This window comes from Athene cunicularia, assembly GCF_003259725.1.
Source record: "Athene cunicularia isolate RWA chromosome 10 unlocalized genomic scaffold, athCun1 chr10_part1, whole genome shotgun sequence".
NCBI classification, from domain to species: Eukaryota; Metazoa; Chordata; class Aves; order Strigiformes; family Strigidae; genus Athene; species Athene cunicularia.
This window is the reverse complement of record NW_020799112.1, coordinates 7,474,590-7,489,194: the sequence shown is the minus strand read 5'-3', so window position 1 is coordinate 7,489,194 and position 14,605 is coordinate 7,474,590. Positions and strand designations below refer to the sequence as shown.

Genomic DNA, 14,605 nt, shown 5'->3' with positions numbered 1-14,605 from the left:
TTGTTTGTTTGTTTTTAAGCCATGGAAGGACGATTAGGAGCATCATCCTGGCTGCTGCTTGACAAAATTTTGTTTTCATTCTGACAGATTCCAATTCATGCTGAGCCAGCACTGAGCTTCAGTTTAAGTCATTAAGAGGAAATTTTCTAAGACTTGTGTATCAGTCACCCTGCAGGCAAGAGTTCTTTGCTGGTTTGTCCAAGGACACGTGTACTGGTCTGTCCTGTGGAAAGCCACCAGCAGTGTCCCAGGGGTGGAACAGCTGCAGCTCAGTGCACACGAGAACACTTTCGGTCACCCCTCACTGTTCTCAGAAGCAGATATTGTCAGCTTAGACTGAGCTTACACGTGAATAGCTCAAAACTCGGAATCCGTGTTTTTGCCAAAGCTCTGGCTAAAAAGGAGCTTTGCAGAGAAAGAGCTGGGGTTCTGAAGAGCAATGAGTGGACACGAGGCAGCAGTGTGTTCTTACACTAAGGAGGGCCAACGGCATGCTCTGCTGGATTGGCAGAAGTACAAATGAGGGATTTGGTTCTTCGCCTCTATTCCCCTCTGCGAGACTCCCCTGAGGTGCTGCTGTCCTGTCCTGGGCTCCCTGGCGAAGGAAGGGTGCAGGTGGAGTGGGTATCAGCCTGTGAAGGGTCAGTGGAGGTGACAGATGGGGGCTGGGGCACATGACCTTGGAGGAGAAGCTGAGAGAGCAGGCTTGTTCAGATAAGAAACTGTGGGGAGCAGAGACCTTAATGCTGTTCAACCACCTAAATCGGGAGGTTACGGAGATGACAGACTGTCCTCCAAGGCACGTGGTGATAGGACAAGAACCAGCAGCATGGGAAATCCCAATTAGCTCGGAGGAACAAGTTTTTTACCATAATATGCCAGATACTGGAACAGGGGTGCAGAGAGGTTGTGGAACCTCCTTTTTCTTGAAGGTATCGAGAACTTGACTGGACAACCCGTAGCAAGCTGATCCAAGTTGGTCCTGCTGCGGCATTGGGAAAGAAGCTTCCAGAGCTTCCTCCTAACTTAAAGCATGCTATGATGCTGTATTTTAGAATTGAGAGCTGCTTGCAATATAGGCATGATCTTTTTAACAGTAGTAATAGCTGCACTGTTCCAGTTAATAGTAATAGACAGTTTGTCAGTTTTTTTGCCTTGGCAGACAAGGAGGAGCAAGATCAACCTGCTTGTTTCTGGAAACCTTTTGTCTATGGGAGTAACTTGTTCTTAGCAGTTGGTACTCTCAGTACAGAATGCAGCATCAAGATAGTTTAGCAGAGAATTTATAGCCTATCAGTGGCTTTCTGACCCATAATAAGGTTTTGTCTAACTCACAATTGCTTTCCTCAGTTGAAAGAATCCTGTTTCAAATGCCTGATGTTCCCTAAATATCACAAAAAGTCAAGTCACTCTACAGATCAGTGTTCCTTGGAGAAGCAAACGCTATTAGGTTGTCCTCCTGTGCATGAGCCCATCCCGCATGCTGTGTCCCCTGCTGTAGGGTGAGCAAAGTTCCATGCTGTGTGTGCATCTGGTGCTTTGCAAGGGCAGTTCGTGGAACGATCGGACCTGCTCTGGATAGCAGGACATGACCAAGCGGACGTGAAATATCACCTGCGCAGCAGCTTGTGAAAGAAAGCTCTCTGGGCCCATGGCTTTCCTTCCTGCTCGACAGAGTGATTCATCTGCATTTGCTGATCAACAGATCAGGTAGTCCTTTCTTCTCAGTGTCCTACAGAAAAAGGAGCTTTCCAAAGAGAAAGGGCAGAAGAGCAGAGAAATGAAGCCCTGTGACGTGTTCAGTGATCTGACATCCTGCCTTTCCTGACATGAGTATGTAGGTTTGCTGACTGGAGCGTGTCAAGGTGTTTCTCCTAGGTCAGGGCAAGAAGGCCAAATGGAAATAGATCCCTGGACAGAGTTAGGAATTTTCCTCGTGCGGAGTTTTGGGCTGCCTGTTGTGCATTTGACACTACTGAATTTGGAATGGGGAATACTGCCTCCCTGTGCTCCCCAGCATAATTTTTTTTTCCTGAGATTGCCTGCGAAGTGGCCAGTTCATTCCTCATTCTTTGACTAACCCTGCTTTTCTGTAGTTGCATGCAGTGGAGATATAATACTAACACCTTCCATGCCTTTCCAGGGTCACAATGCACCGGCCTGTTTAGCACCACTGTGCTGGGAGGCTCCTCCAGTGCCCCCAATCTCCAGGACTACGCACGCAGCCATGGCAAAAAGTTTGCCAGCAGCCTGACATACAAAGACGGTATGTGTGTTCCTCGTGCAGCAGGTGCTTAATTTGTGGACTTTGGTGTCTCAGGATGCTGCTGAGGCACAGACTGAGACTGCTAAGAGGAATGACAGGTGAATGTGTATTTTCACCGCATCTGCAGTAATGCATTTTATCATACCACAACAAATCGTGATCCTTGCTAGGACAAGACAGGAGCTGACATTGTACAAGGAGTTTCACGCTCATGTGTGATATTCCTGGGGTCTGGTCTGCCATTTTAATACTACTTGCTGTTATAGAGGAGGATTTATTGGTTTAGATATTTAATAGGCTTGTCCTGGTATGGAAATCCAGCACATCACGTCATCTTGTTTACTTTGATGATCTTGCTGATGATAAACAAAGCTTTTGTGGAGACAGTAATCCTCACCCTACGGCAGATGGAGCCATCCCAAAGGCAGAATGACGAGCTTGGGGGTGGATAAAAGGGTACTAGAGCAAGGCTAGGCACACAGAAACATCCAAGGTAGATGTCAGAAAGCAAGTGTAATATGCCTGGAATGCTTGAGGTAAGTGGGATACTTAGATGGAATACTGCAGAAGGACTGGGCATTCTAGTTATTGTACAGGTCTGTGGAAACTGCCTTTAAAGTTCAGCAAGACCATCTGGTAAAATGTATTTGGGTCATTAGTATAAATGTTGCCCACTGCACATGGGTGGGGGGGTGTTACTGGCTGCAGGTTGACCTGCAGGTACTGGTGTGTTACCCCTTGAGGAACAGAGAGTGTGCTGCTACTTTCAAGGGAATTTGAGCACAGGGAAGACTGAGATATCCTGGAGGAGCTGGAGGTGTGTAGTGCACAGTGCGAGTCTGTGTTGTGATCCTGGTAAGAAAGGCGCTCAGGCTCTGTCAGTGCTGATGAACTGCTGAGCTGAGATAGGGTAGATCTGCACAGCGTGCTGTGCCCTAGTTGGAAATCCACCTAATGTTGCACAACTCGGGCTTCCCAGCATCTGAATGGATGTAAGATTATATCTGTTCTCTCTTTTTCCTTTTTGTGTTTGTTCTCAAGTGGCATTTTAATCAGTACTTTACAGAGCCTGAGTGCCTTTCTTGGCAGGGTCATAACGAATACCAGCCCTGGTGGAGTACAAGGTGGGGAGATGATTAGAGCAGTAATTTGGGGCCTTTGGGGAAAACAGAAGGTTGGTTTATTTGGATTTTTGTTCAGTTTTGAGGCAATGAAGATGGCCTAGCAAATCAGGGTGGAAAGATGCTATCCAGTTTTCAGACCTGTTGGAGCCCCACGAATGCTGTTGTATTGAGACCGTTAGGTGTATCAGCTTTCTGCATGTAAGAGAAAACTGTTGCTTCTCACCTCTTCAGGGAGGTCCCTGGCACACAACAGGCTGAGAGATAGAGACGGGGCAGGGGGGCATGAACTGGGAGGATTTTAGACCCTGCTGTACTGGTCTGGGCAAGTGCTGGCCACTCAGGTCTCAGAATAAGCTCATGGTGTTTGGCACAAGACGGGGGTGTGAATACCAGGAGAGCCGCTGAAAAGGCCAGCAAGGCTCTGGCTGCTTTTCTCCCATAACTCTGCAAGCAGCGTGAATTCAAGGCAGCGCTGATTCTCAGGGAGAAGCATCAAAGACTGCTTGCTCTGTACCCAGCTGGGGATGGAACAGATTCTGCTCAGTGTCGGTGCTGTGCAGCCCTGTCTCCGCAGGCTGTGCAGCTGGAGCATGCCTGCGGCTGGCTGCTCGTGTTCAGGGTCCAGAGCAGAGTCCTGCTTCTTTAGCCTAAATTCAGTGACCAGGTTTCTGCATGCTGAGATGCAGTTGTACCCTCAAGTACTTAAAAGGCAGATTTAACCTAGTGTGTGACTAACACGGCCCAGAATTACTCATCTTGATGTTGCACTTCTTTTCTCGTGTTCCTTGGTGTGCTATGGCACCCTGTGCTACCAGCGCCTTGCTGCAATAAGAGCAATTGTGAGGAAGAAGTGGGGGGCTTGGGAAAACAAGTAGGAGGCAGAAGGGTGTTTAGCTTCTGGGGGAGGTGGTTTGGAATGTGAAATAAGCCCTTGATCTGCATGTTCCTGCTGAAGTGAGCACCAGTGAAATGCTGAACAATGGCATTTAAACCAAACATCCCTGGAGCTAAATGCAGTAAGTGACACAGCAGCTACAGCAGACTCTTGGAGTATGTTTGTATCAAGGCCTTTTTCACAGTCATCAGGTTCATGATGTTTAAAAATCTTCAGATTCTGGAGCATGTATTTGCATGAACTCTTTTTTTCATGGCTGTGATGCTTCAAGGTGTGGTGCATGGCTTATGGCACTTCATCAAAGACTTGCTCAAGTGAAGTTAAAATGGCCCATATTTCTGAAGTCTTTTTTGTTTGAGGCTGAAACAGGGCTAAGGAACGCTTCAATGGAACATTGTGTCCCAGCCTCAGGTTGAGGGAAGGTCTGCTGGTGGTTGTGGTTTGAAGTTGGCTTGCCAGCGGCCAGGGATCCAGTAAACAAAGTTGCCGTGCTGTTTAAATTCAGGTGCTGTAAAGGCAAGGGGGAGGTGTGGGGTGGGGTGACTGCAGCTCCAGAACTTGGAGACTTCTGAGGGATTGCATGTGTAGGGAAGATTGTTGTGCTCTATTTGTTGAACCTGGAGAAAGAAAAATAAATTTTAGGGCTGTTATGCTGGTGAAGGAAATCGCAGCAAGTTTGAGAGTTGGTTTAAATATATAATTTGGCCAAGTCGATGGATGTAGCTAGAGCAGCCCAATGGGAGCGTGGAGCAGGAATTGATATGTGTGTCTCCTAACCTTGGAGAGGGATGGGGGTGCAGACCCTATTGCCTAGGTAGAACAGACACATGAAATGTAAAAAAGAAATAAAAGCATTTTCTATTTTTTTTTCTTAAAGTTCCTAAATAGCAGCAAAGGGTATGATTGGCTGGGGTCTCACATCAAATCCTACATACGGATGGTCTGATCTAGGCCATTCTTTCCCATGATAGCTGAGGAATTTCCAGAATGGGAATAAACTGAAGTTTTCAGCCTTTTCTTTTTTTTTTTTTTTTTTTTTTTAATCTGTGTCTTTTAAAGCTCATCTGTTTGCACCCCATTAGATGGATAGAATCTGTCCTTGCACTGTCTTTCCGGGGTGTGATTTCTGTGGGAGAGCTTGGCCTGTCCTGGGACATGGCCAGGAGAAGCCCGAGGACCACTCCTGCAGGTGTATCCCAAAGCCTCCTGCACTCACAATGCTTTGAGCACCAGAACTGTAGAGGCATGTCTTCATGGGTCTTCTGTTTGTTCCCTAATTAGTTGATTTATGTTTAAACTCATAAATAGTTCTGTTCAGCTTGCACTAAGAGGATGTTTTGAGCTGCACTCAGCTATGCCAGAGCTCTTCAGTTCCTCTGCAGAAGGGTGGTCCCTTTCCTGGGGCGGAGGTGAACCCTCAGCACTGTCCTCCTGTGGTGCTGCTGCGTGCTGCTGTGGCTGTGAGCATGGCCTGGCCGCATCTCGCACTGGACTGAGCCTGGGTTGCTCTCAGGATGATTGGAAGTGTGGTGGGGAGATGTGAGATGCTGTCTGTGACTGAGAAAGCGTGGCTGAGGCCTTGGTAGTGTCAGGGGAGACCCTGGCAGGGCAGCGTGAGGGAAGCGGGAGCTGGCAGAGCCCGAGGGAGCCAGGAGTTTCAGCCAGACCCACAGGCAGAGCACGCCCGGGGTGCTACAGCAGTGCCAACGGGAGCATGTTATGGGGGTCCAGAGAAGGTGAACCTGAAAGGGTAGTTGCAAGCATAAGAAGATCGGGGAATCCTTAGAAGCAGGCTGTTAACTGAGATGATCTGTTTTTATTTCCTCAGAGCTCTTGTCTATGCCAGCCGTAAAACGATTTTCTGTGTCGTTTGCAAAGCATCCGACTAATGGTACGTTTGCTTCCTTGATTTGACGTTCCCTCACACTTCTAACCCCATGTTCACATTCAGTTCTCTCTGCACATATTCTCCTCTCAGCCTTCTTGTGGTTTTTTTGTGTCTGTGTATCTGGTGTCCAAACATGCTTCACCTTCCCCCATTGTCTCATTGTGACTGACATGTTCATTCATCCTCTGTTACTGCTCAGTGGTTCCTCTGCTGTCCCAGAGGCATTTGTGTCCCAGGTGAACAATGAGAGCACTGGCTCTGTGGATGGACTCCTAAAGCAGCCTTTAACTCCACTGCTGACATTCAGGCCTTCTTTCACACTCCCTTTTGGGGGGGTGGGGGCCAGGGGGACAGTACTGTTGTACTGGGGTGGGGTGGGGGGCGGGAGGGGAATATCCACTCCATATCCCAAGAACATCTGCAGCTTAGGTCCTCAGTTTCTACAACGCAGATTTGCAGGACCAAAGCAAGGATAGCCCCAGGCTGCCCCTGTGTCACCTGGAAGAGCGCAGGCTGTGGTGGGAGAGGAGGAGGTGCTCCAGCATTCCTTCTGCACGTGGTGTTCCTCAGCACAGTCCTTGGGAGCACTGGTGACCTCACAGCCCCCTGTTTGCAGGTGTCTCTGTTGGGGTGTCTCTTGGTTACTCCAAGCACGGTGGTGTGGGGGAGCAGGCTCTCCTTTCCTGCCAACATTGTCCTGGGAGTGCTGTCTCTCCAGAGCTCTCGCTCGTCTGCTGTCGGTGGATGGTGCTGGCCTGGGCCTGCACCCTCCTGAGGCAGGAGGGAACCAGCACCACCACGGTGACGTAACCTGCTCTGCTCCTGCCCATGCTTGTGGCTGGGTAAAGGACATCCGATGGTGCTGCTGTTGACTCACTATCTGCTTTGTGTCGCTACTAACCCAGCACCTGGACTGTGAGTCTTCTGAGGTCAAAGACTGCGAGCTCTGTCTTAGCGGATGCCTTGAACTAGTGTTTATTATCCAAGTCTTGTACAGAAACTTGAAAAGGGTTGTTTCACAGCACGACTCATACCTCGTGGCTCCTGCTGTTGAGACAAGCTGGAACCAAGCAGGTCACTGCTTTGTTGCAGATAACAGGTTAAGCATTTCTGTCTTATGTGATGAAGGCTGCTTCTGCAATCTCGCTGCTTAGTAAATATGAAGATATTCTGCTCTGCATGATCTGGAAGATAAAAGAAGTTCAGAAGACTGTTATGAAGACCAAAGTTTTGGGAAATATGAAAGGGGAAGGGGCAGCTAAATGTGGCTTTATCCTTTCAAATAACTGCAGGGAACCTATTTTCTGTGTTAGCTTGGTTTTGTTTTTCCCGGAGCGGCCAACTGCTCATTTGTTTGTATGTCTGGATGCCATCTGAGCTCACGTGGTGTATGTCAGCAGGATGTGTTGTTCTATCTTGCCAGCAAAACTTGAACCAAGCACCAGAGTTTCCTAAGCCACACTGTAAAGCAACTGCCCCCACCCTAAATGCAGTGAAGTGAAACTGGGCATCAGGTTTTTCCCAAGAACCCAGTGAATATATCGAATGGCAAGTGCTCCTTAATCAAGAAAACAAAGGCGGAGGTCCAGCCGGTGTGCGCTTGAAGTCAGGCATATTTGGTCTAGGCTTGGCACTGGTTTTAGCAGGAAGGACATTTAGTCACCTGAATCACTCGCTTCAGGATGCCAAAGCTATTCATGGCTCTGAATCTGGATTTTGTTTCTGAAGAGCTGCCTCTGTGGGGTGAAATGGGATGGGTGAACCAGAGCAGTGGCCAAGCTCAGCATCAGGACAGATGGTTCATGCCCTGGTCTCGTGAGTCTTGGAAGTGTGACATGAGTCCTGAAGCTATGTACGTGGAGGAGAAGATGTGCCTGCATGCTGGTATCTTGTCTGTCACGCAGGGATATCACAGATGATTCCACAGGGCTGTTCTGAGTCTAGAGAGGGAAGGTCAGTGCTTCTGTGCCCGCTCTGTTCTTCCGCACTATGCTCTTGGTCAAACCCTGCTGTCCCCGGTGTCTCTGTCACAGCCTCCAGGGTTTGATGCTGGGCCGTTTGCTCTCTTCCATGTGCTGAGGTGGCTGGCTGCGTGTGGTCGCAGGACTTGAAAGCTCTTCTGGCGGTCTGGGTTTCTTGTCTCAGCTGGGGGAGGGTGAGTGTGGGCCTGACCTTCTTACCTAGCCAAACCTGAGCTGTATTGGTCTTGGAACGTGTCCTAAAATTTATTCGCTTGTCAGACTTTGACTTGCAAAGATGAAACGTTGCTGCTCGGGGTCTGCCCCTGTGCTGCAGCTGCAGAGTTTGGCAAAGGCTGGGCTGGGCGGGAGGCTTGGCCAGCTGCAGTGGGGCTGGGGGCATGTAGATCTAAGGGTGTTCCTGAGCTGCTTGCTGCAGGGGGTTGGGCTTCAGTGCGTGCTGTGGGCCTTTCCTAGCCCGCGGCCCTGGTGCTGGCTGCTCCATCCCTGCATCTCTGCCATTTCTCTGCCCCAGCTGCACTTGCCCCTCTCCTCTCACTCTCTGTGGCCCCTTTCCTCCAGATGCGTTTGAGCACCACCACGTTGCCCAGTTGCTGCGCCGTTTTTCCTCTGACTATGCCACAAGCCGGAACATCTCCCTGGATGCCGCTCTAGCCCATCACCTCCAGCAGTGCTCCTACCACCTGCGCCTCTTCAGGAGCTGGCTGATCTCAGGGCAGGATGACTTGGAGTGTCTTTACGGTACTGCACGCTGCAGCTGCCTTGGTCCCATGCTCTTGGGGCTGAGCAGGGACCACTGTCTGCTTGAGAATGCAAAGTATGCTTTGCTTCTAGAAAAGGAAAGCATTTCCCTCACCGCATCCCTTAAATCTCTGGGCTGCTGCTGCAGCAAGCTGTGTGGGCTGTTGCACCCGGCAGTTTTGGAGCCTTAAGGCAATCGCTTTTCCACACGGAACCGGTGCTCTTCGTGTGGCTGTAACTGCGCTCTTTCCATCTCTGGCAATCATTTGTTGCCTCCTTCCTTTAGCCAGGGTAAGCCCTTAAACTTCCTTCAGGCTGGATGCTGAGCTCCACCAGCGTGATGTCCTGCTGACACAACACCCCTATGCAGGTCTCGGTGGGTGCTGTGAGGTGTCCCCTTATTAATGGAGGAACCCAAGTGAGTAGGAAGAGTAGGGGAGAAAGAAGATTAAGGAGGCGCTGCAGCTGGTCACGTGCAGAGTGAACTTGCTGTGGAAATTCTGGGGAAGTGAGTGCTTGTGGGATTGTGTTGTTTCTAGAGGGACCAAGTTAAGGTAGGGTTGAAACTGAGCTTCTGCGTGGCTGCGTTGCATGGCATCTCTTCTGCCTCTTGGGACCTTTGCAGCGTGTCATGTCTCTGGGAAGAGGTAGGTGATTTCAGCATTGAGTCCAGATGTTATAGATCAAAGCTTGCTACTGTTTCTCTGGTGTTTCTCAGCTTCTGGCACAGACAGAGGTCTGATGTGTTGAGGTCTCAGTGCTTCTAAGGCAAGTGGAAAGGCTCTTCTCTGAGAGGGGCAGCTAGCTGGGCTGGCTATTACATTTACCTTGCACCACAAAACCTGCTGGGTGCATGTGGCTTGCTGAGCTGTGTGGCGTGATGATGCATGGACCTCCTGTTTCACTCAGACCCATAAGCAGAAGAGGCAGAGGCAGTACAGATTTTCATGTGGTGAAGGATCAATTATTTTCAGAGCCTGGAAAAATGAGGATTTTTCTTACGCGGTCTGTTTTTTCTTGATACAGTCCTTTCTGTCAAGTAGGCAATTTGGAGATGCAGTTTCTTTTCATATATAATTAGGACTATCCTTGGTCTCCTAGCAACAAATACTAAAGAGGAGCAAAATTGCTCCAAAGGAGGAGATGCTGGAACACAGCAGACTGCTCCAAAGCCAAAGCTGAGCTTCCCCTGCTGCAGATCGCAGCCATCTCCTGTGAGCTCTGGTAGGGAGAGGAAATGAGCTCAGTGCTTCGGGCAGCGACATGCCGCACGCTGCAGCATGGTGCTGGTTGTGCAGCCTGCCCTAATGCAGCCGAATGTGTGAGTTGCGTACCTCAGCGTAGCAGCCTTCCTGGGTGGAAATCAGATCTCTGCAATCAGTGAGTTCGTTCTTGCAGTTTTCTCAGTCTGTCATCAAGCCCACAGTTAATTAGCATGTTTGGGATTCCTGCTGGGGTTCTCAGCACAGACGTTTCTCCAGTCTCTGTAGCTGACGGCCCAACTTCCCCCACTTGTGAAAACTACATACTCCTATCCTCTCTTTCTTGGCTTTCAACTGTACTTCTATCCACACAAAGAAAACATGAAATAAAAGATAGAATTGGGGAGTTAAAAGTATGCAGTTGGCATCCATAGCTGGAAAGGCCAACAGTGGAGCCCTGAAACAATCTGTGTGGAAACCTGTGCTTATCTGTGTGGTCATAGCTGGGAAAAAGAAGAGTGTGAAGTAAGTTAGTGTTGGTAATGAATTACAGTGGTACTGAAACCAAAGGTCGGCTGTGAAGAAACAGAATGGCCCTGTGATAATGAGTGGGCAGTAAAACAGCAGGTGATGTTCAGTGTAAATAAATTTAAATGACAAGGGGAAACAGCCCCACATTCATCTGTAAAATGGTGGGCTCTGATCTGACCATCACCACTTGGGATGATGTGGAAAAGGTAGAAATTTGCAATCTGGGAAAGATGTTTGTGACAGTGGTCAGAATGGCCTGAAGAGGGGTGGTGGGGATCTGCAGTGCAACGTCTGTCCTGGTACAGGAGCTGGGAGGTTTCTGATGGAGTGAGTAGAGGCAGCTTCTGGTAGAAGTGATTTTTTTTCCCATAGAGAAACTCCTCACCACGGTACATGGGGGTGTTCGGAGCTTAACTGAGTTCAGGGGAAGACTAGAGAATATGGAAGAGACATGTCAGGCTCAGAGCAGTTGTGAGCCGCAGGTCACTGGGGTTTGGGGGACTGCCTGGGGGAAGGGTCACTCTGTGCCCTCGGGTCTGGTGCCTCTTTGTGGGCAGAGAGGGGCTGAGCTAGGATGGACCTTCAGGCTGACTGCAAGCTTCAACTGAGAAAGGCTGGGTAGTAAGAATCCCAGTTTGTGTACGTACTATTTATGCATATATACATACACACAACTATACACGTGGTGTATCGGAGTTATTGGCAAAAGGAGGCTGCACTGACCAAACGTGTTAGAGAGGAGCTTGCTGAGGCTGCTTTCTCCCCTGCCCTTCAGAAACTGTGCTGAGACTGAGCAAGTGGTTCTTTACTCCAGAAGAGCTGGCATGCAGACCTCTGGCATACAGACCTTCTGGAGACATGCCAGGTGCTGCTGGTCTGCCAGCTGCTTTCAGCAGGATCTCCCTTAGAAAGGAACAGGCACCCTCTCCACGCCAGTGTCAAGCTCACAACTGGAGAGCTGGGTGGTAACTTAGCAACCTCTGCTAATCAAATTGTATGTAGTAATGTCCATAAGTCTCAGGCAGAAATATCATACACAAAAAGGATGGCTTTGGACCAGAAGGGTTTCTCACCTGAGTCTTCCTTGGCCTCTGCCTTTTTCTCTTGGCTGACAGCAGTTTGGCTGTGTTCTACTTGCCAACCTGCTGCAGCAGCAAGTACGTTCTCTCTAACAAGCCCACTCTGCTAGGAGAGAAGCTTGCTGTATTTGGGACCTCAGCTCAGTCTTGGTAAAACTAAGGAACGTGCCATTTGGACTCCCTGAAGACTGCTTCTTTGTCATGTCTGCTAGCCAGGAAGTCTGCTGGGCCCCCAGTGATCTGCTGAATTACCAGCTCTGAGGGATAATCACTTCATTCCAGGGGTGGCATGTTTCCATATAAACTCAACTTTCCCAACTCATATTACACAGTAAGTTTTTCTTGTCTCTCTGGTGCATACATAGACTTTAGGAAACTTCCCAGTATAAAAATCTGCTTGTTTTAGTTCTGCTGCTTACACCTTTGGTTAAATTTTCTTCCAGACCTCAGGGTGACCGAAGGAAATACAGCTAAATGGATGAAATCATTACATCTGAAGTGAAAGAGCAGTAGGGTAACACAGCACATAGGGTTCACTCAGAGATCTGGAATATGTTTGCTTGGTGTTAAGCCATGTAATCATGAAGTAGGTGTTGGCTGTTTTGTAATTCTTCAGTGTGTAGGCCAGGTGAAAAGGTGGCGCTTCCTGACTATTTCTTTGAGGTCATCTGCTAAGAGGTAGCTGTTCACAAAGAGTTGTGTCTCTTCTTCCTGCTGCTGGAGCCTCCTAGAAATCTGGGATTCTCTGTTTTAGATGGATGTTGTGAGACAGGTGCAGGTCTCCATTTGCTTTATGTGGTATAGCGTGCTAGATGATCTCTGCAAAAGGGTCCTTATACTCAAATCACCTTCTTAATACTCTTAGAAAGTGTTACCTGTTGGTGCTAGGCAGCTCTGAAACTGTCCTGCTATAAGGGGAGAGTCACTGCCTTCTTGAACATCTGGAAGACTTCTTCATAAATCGTGATTACGCTCAGTAGCCTCTCTGGCAGTGTGCAGTAAGGTATGCGTGCGCCATGGGTGTGAGGCTCCAGGGAGAAGAGCTCAAACTGGATCATAGTTAACTCAGCTGTAATGTGAGTGGGTCTTCAGCTCTGTCATCAGCGTGCCTGGGAGAGTCAAAACAGGACTTGTAATCCTCTAGCTGGATCGTTCCTCTGCTGCTCTCACCTGCAGAATGGCTCTTCAGGCAGTACCGTTCTCTCTGATGTGTCAGGATGCTGCTGCGTTATTGATTCAGAGTGGGGATTCCCCAATAGCTGCTCCCCCATGTCACATGCAGTCGTCTCAGACATCCAAATAACACGTACTCAGCAGACACCTCTGCCTTCTCTATCTTAGGTTTTTCCCTATAACCAGACCTTGTTTTCTTTAACAGATAGTTTTCTCCTGTTTTACTGAACAAAATTTCAGAGACATAACCATGCTGTACTCCTTGCCCCAAGGAGATTGCAGTTGACTTTGGGATTCATTCTTAGCTACTCTGGTCTGCAGACCCCGGCCATGTGCCTCTCCCTGCAGGGCAGGCCCAGCACTGGCGGAAGGAGATGGGCCTCTGCATCCCTAATGCAGCTTGTGTGGTCAAACCTGAATGAAATGGAAAATTAAACGTGTTCCTCTGTGAGTTGCTACTTGACTGTTACCAAATGAATGGAATTCTGTCTAATTTCTTGCGCCATTGTCCATGTCACAGATTCCTGCACTGCAGGCTCCAGGAAGAGTTCTGGGAAGCACCAGTAGCAGCCAAGTGCTCAGCTGGGGCTGACTTGGGCTCGAAAGGTTCCTGTAGTTTGCACTCATGCTTTATTTTTGTTACCCCTTCCCAAAGACGTCTGTTCTTTGCTTAGAGGTGTGTGGTGCAGCAGTGGTCAGAGCCTTGGCCTGGGTTGCTGCCTGCTGCTGTGATACCCGTCAGGGTTACGGTCTGCACGGTAACTTCTGCCTTGGCTCTGCTGTGGTGGTGTGACCCTGCCGTTGCTGGCCTCTCCCCAGCAGGTCAGGGGAGGTGTGCAGGGAAGTGGACTGCCATATACAAATGAGGGGGGTCCTTGAAAATAGTAGTGCTTCACCACGAGAAGGGAAGTTTTTGCCTCTTTCTCTACTTGCTTGGGACCAGCTAAGTGACACAGTGCTGTGCCAGCAGGCAGTTGGCATGTCGGGATGTAGGTCTATCATCTCACATCTGTAGCATTGCCAGTGTCACGTGTTTCCTTCAACGCTGGAGCTCTCACTTCCTCGTTTTGTTAGAGGAGTGCCCAAGCACTCAGATCCCCATCAGTGCCTCCAGTGTATCTTGTAACTACATTGCTTTTCCCTGTGTTATATTGCAACTTCTTCCCTTTTTCTTTGGAGACTCCAATAGCTTTGGCTATTATTATACAATAGTTATTTACCCAATAATTTTTCCCCCTCTTAAACCAGATTCTGTTGCCAAATTACATTAGCCTCATACTATGCTGGTCCACAACCATTTCCGTGTGGCTGTTTATTAAGTCTTGCCCTCACCCTTTCCTTTAGCTCTCTCTCCTAGAACGCCTATGAGAAAATAATGAACAGATACTCTGCCTTATTAGTGCTTCCACTCTGAGGACAGAAGAGTATGGTATTCTTGCTGTTTCATATTCCTCCTTCCTAGCCAAGGATTTGTTATCATTCATGTCTTGAATTAATGCTTGTAGGCTCTTTGTGGCATAAGTAACCTCTTTGGACTCTCTGGAGGGTTCTTTGTTTCCAGTAGCTGTTGTGGCACTGCTAACTGGTGATGACCTGGTCTGCAGCCTCTTCATACTGAATGTGGATTCACTCTAAATACCATCTGCTGGCTCATGATCTTTGCCTCTTGCAGAACTGAGTTTGGTGCCTGGATTGGAGCAGAGGCTGTCCTGGATGTCATTGGAACA

At 48.8% G+C, this 14,605-nt stretch overlaps 1 protein-coding gene across 4 annotated transcripts in view; it reads left to right on the top strand.

Moving 5' to 3' along the window:
* PPIP5K1 (diphosphoinositol pentakisphosphate kinase 1) overlaps positions 1-14,605 on the top strand; it is a 48,397-nt gene that overhangs the window by 29,616 nt on the left and 4,176 nt on the right. For 2 of the 4 annotated variants that reach the window (XM_026855642.1, XM_026855640.1), the window contains exons 27-28: positions 2,144-2,266; positions 6,114-6,176. The exons of 1 other annotated variant lie outside the window; for it this stretch is intronic. In XM_026855642.1, the coding sequence (XP_026711443.1) occupies positions 2,144-2,266; positions 6,114-6,176 (186 nt within the window). The remainder of the gene's footprint in view (positions 1-2,143; positions 2,267-6,113; positions 6,177-14,605) is intronic. One more of the 4 variants, XM_026855643.1, reaches the window with a different exon arrangement.